The sequence below is a fragment of the Belonocnema kinseyi genome, chromosome 4 (assembly GCF_010883055.1).
Source record: "Belonocnema kinseyi isolate 2016_QV_RU_SX_M_011 chromosome 4, B_treatae_v1, whole genome shotgun sequence".
Taxonomy (NCBI): domain Eukaryota; kingdom Metazoa; phylum Arthropoda; class Insecta; order Hymenoptera; family Cynipidae; genus Belonocnema; species Belonocnema kinseyi.
This window is the reverse complement of record NC_046660.1, coordinates 48,643,737-48,646,223: the sequence shown is the minus strand read 5'-3', so window position 1 is coordinate 48,646,223 and position 2,487 is coordinate 48,643,737. Positions and strand designations below refer to the sequence as shown.

Here is a 2,487-nt window from a genome sequence, read left to right as displayed (position 1 = left end):
ATATATAAAATTCATGTGTTTTATACAAAAATATATAAAACTAATGAATATTATATATAATACTACACACTATGCATAAACTATACATAATATTTTAGCCTGAGGTAGGGGTTTGAGAATCACAGCCAATTATAAGAATAAAATATTTTTTATCGATATCAACAAATATTATGTATAAAATAAAAAATTTGAAATATATATTGAAATATATTTTTAATAATTATAAATAAATTAACAGATTTTCATTAAATTTGTATTACAGTATTACAATTGATTTATTTGCAACATTTTATTATGGAGAGAATAATTATTTTCTAAGGAATAGTACCACTTTTCCAATGGTTTGGTCATTTTCGTTACTGAACAATAATAATTAAGAGTTTCTGAAACATTTTTTTTAAAGGAATATTAGTATTTACGTGTCTATCACTTGATTTAGGAGGAAATAACATTTCTTTTTGTTAGAAAATTTTAACTGTTCCTGATGAATATTAGATCGAATCTTGAACTCATATTTGAATTTATTAGTATAATTGGATTAATTATGATGCTAAACGACTTTTTTTAAATCATCGCTCAGTAAAGAGAAAATAAGATATTTTTATTGAAATCATCAAGTTTTCCATTGTATTCATTCAAGTAATAAATGACACAGAATTAAATTTAAATATGTAGCCTCAAGTTCTTTTAAAGCGTATAACGTAGAATACTTTAAAAAAAACAGAACAAATTTATATTGAACTCTTCAAAAATCGTTTCAAATATTTAATGACACAGAAAGTTATAAAAAGTAATCATTCAATTAATTGTTTTAGATTTTAAAACGCGTTCCATTAGCTGAATCGGTTAGGGCGTTGGGTGTTTGATAAATACTTAGTGTGTGCGTGCGATCTCGGGTTCGTTTCTTAGTACTTGCGGATTCTTTAGTGCACTATACTTTAGCGTGATAATCAAAAAATGCTATCAATAATATGTCTAAAAACTAACTGCGAATATCCTTGACATTTATATCACAGATATTAATATTTTTTTCTGACGAATAACAAAACTTATTTTTATTCGTCCATATTAGTGTGAGATGATAGAAAACATTTTTTGATGCCAGAAGTCCTACAGTAGTAGTTTGAGCTTTAAAAGTGGGCTTAATTTATATTAAATACAGACCCTGCTTTGACGCTAAACGTAGAAAAACGGCCGATTTCGGACGCTTTTAGCGTCAAGGTAGGGTCTAAATTATATTGAAATCGCTGCTTATTTACAACCTACTTTACAGCTTTATTATGTAATGTAGAATACTATTCCTTCAACGTTTAAACATAGAATCTGTTTTTTAATGAATACCATTCGCACAACTCAAAAGAGAAATATCTTATTGCCATATTCTAAATATTTGCATCCTCGATAAAAAAAAAACTCTGGCTTCAAAGCCTGTAGATGATGTATTTGTGCTTCTTCGATTAATTTTTGATGGAAATTGAAACAACAATAAAATATTGCAATATACAAATAAAGTAAAAAATTCTTCCGAATAATGGATTAAAGTTGTACTTTCCTGGTATTTTTTCTACCATGCATTCAATTTATTTTCCGGTATCTGCAAAAACGGTTTTAGTTCTTTGTACTTTATTGCAAAAATTTTTGATCAGGGTATGTTATTATGAAATGTCCTATGTTATGGATACATTCTTGCAATTTCAGACCGGACTGGGTGATCACGACGATGATTTGTTTGGCAACCTGGAAAAAAATTTACGTAAGGTGCAATCCCAAAATTCAACAGCAGCTATAGATACCCCCGATCCCCATATTTGAAAGTCTTTTCCGTTACAGTTCGCTACCATTGGACTCTTAAAAAGGCTCCTTGGATTATCCACCTTGCTCGGAATGTGTGATATGGATACAATTTGAAACTGATTACCCTCACAAATAAGAATCTGGTAAGAATCCATATATCTCGAAATTATGTACAGAAATGAATGGTGAATGCATTCAGGAAAATAAAGTTGGCAGATAATGACGTATTGAATGTTAGACCTCACCAGGTGTTACACGGACTTCAACCTCACTTGGTGAATTTTCAGGGTAGGGAAGACTACTAAATGTCGGTTACCGGCTAAGCTTAGGGAAGGTTTTCTGCAGTTTTCCTTACCCTTGGCCAAACGTGCAATGAAATGCGAGGGCTTCCATAAAATTCGGCTGCAGGTGGTGGAAGGTAGATAATATGTTTATGGCTTTTTGGTATTCAAATTGCTTGAGGGATGTTAATTTAAATAATCAAATGAAATAAAGTAACTCGCTAGTTTTATATGGGTATAAATTATTACCGAACGAGTATCTCATTCTGATAGTGGGTAATGGTTTTAATTTCCCAACAGCAGCGTGCCCTCATAATACGAGGGTGGATTGATAAGTTTCCGGCCTGACCAAGAGATGGCGCCACTAGGCCTACCTTGAGGTGGCGTTCTATAGTACCATCCTTAGATAGCT

The 2,487-nt window shown here is 31.2% G+C and overlaps 1 protein-coding gene across 1 annotated transcript in view; it reads left to right on the top strand.

Moving 5' to 3' along the window:
* The window catches only part of LOC117170878 (carbonic anhydrase 1-like), a 21,017-nt gene extending 19,205 nt beyond the window's left edge, over window positions 1-1,812 (top strand). The window contains exon 5 of the mRNA XM_033357920.1: window positions 1,699-1,812. Coding sequence (XP_033213811.1) covers window positions 1,699-1,812 — 114 coding nt within the window. The remainder of the gene's footprint in view (window positions 1-1,698) is intronic.
* The last annotated feature ends 675 nt before the right edge of the window (window positions 1,813-2,487 follow it).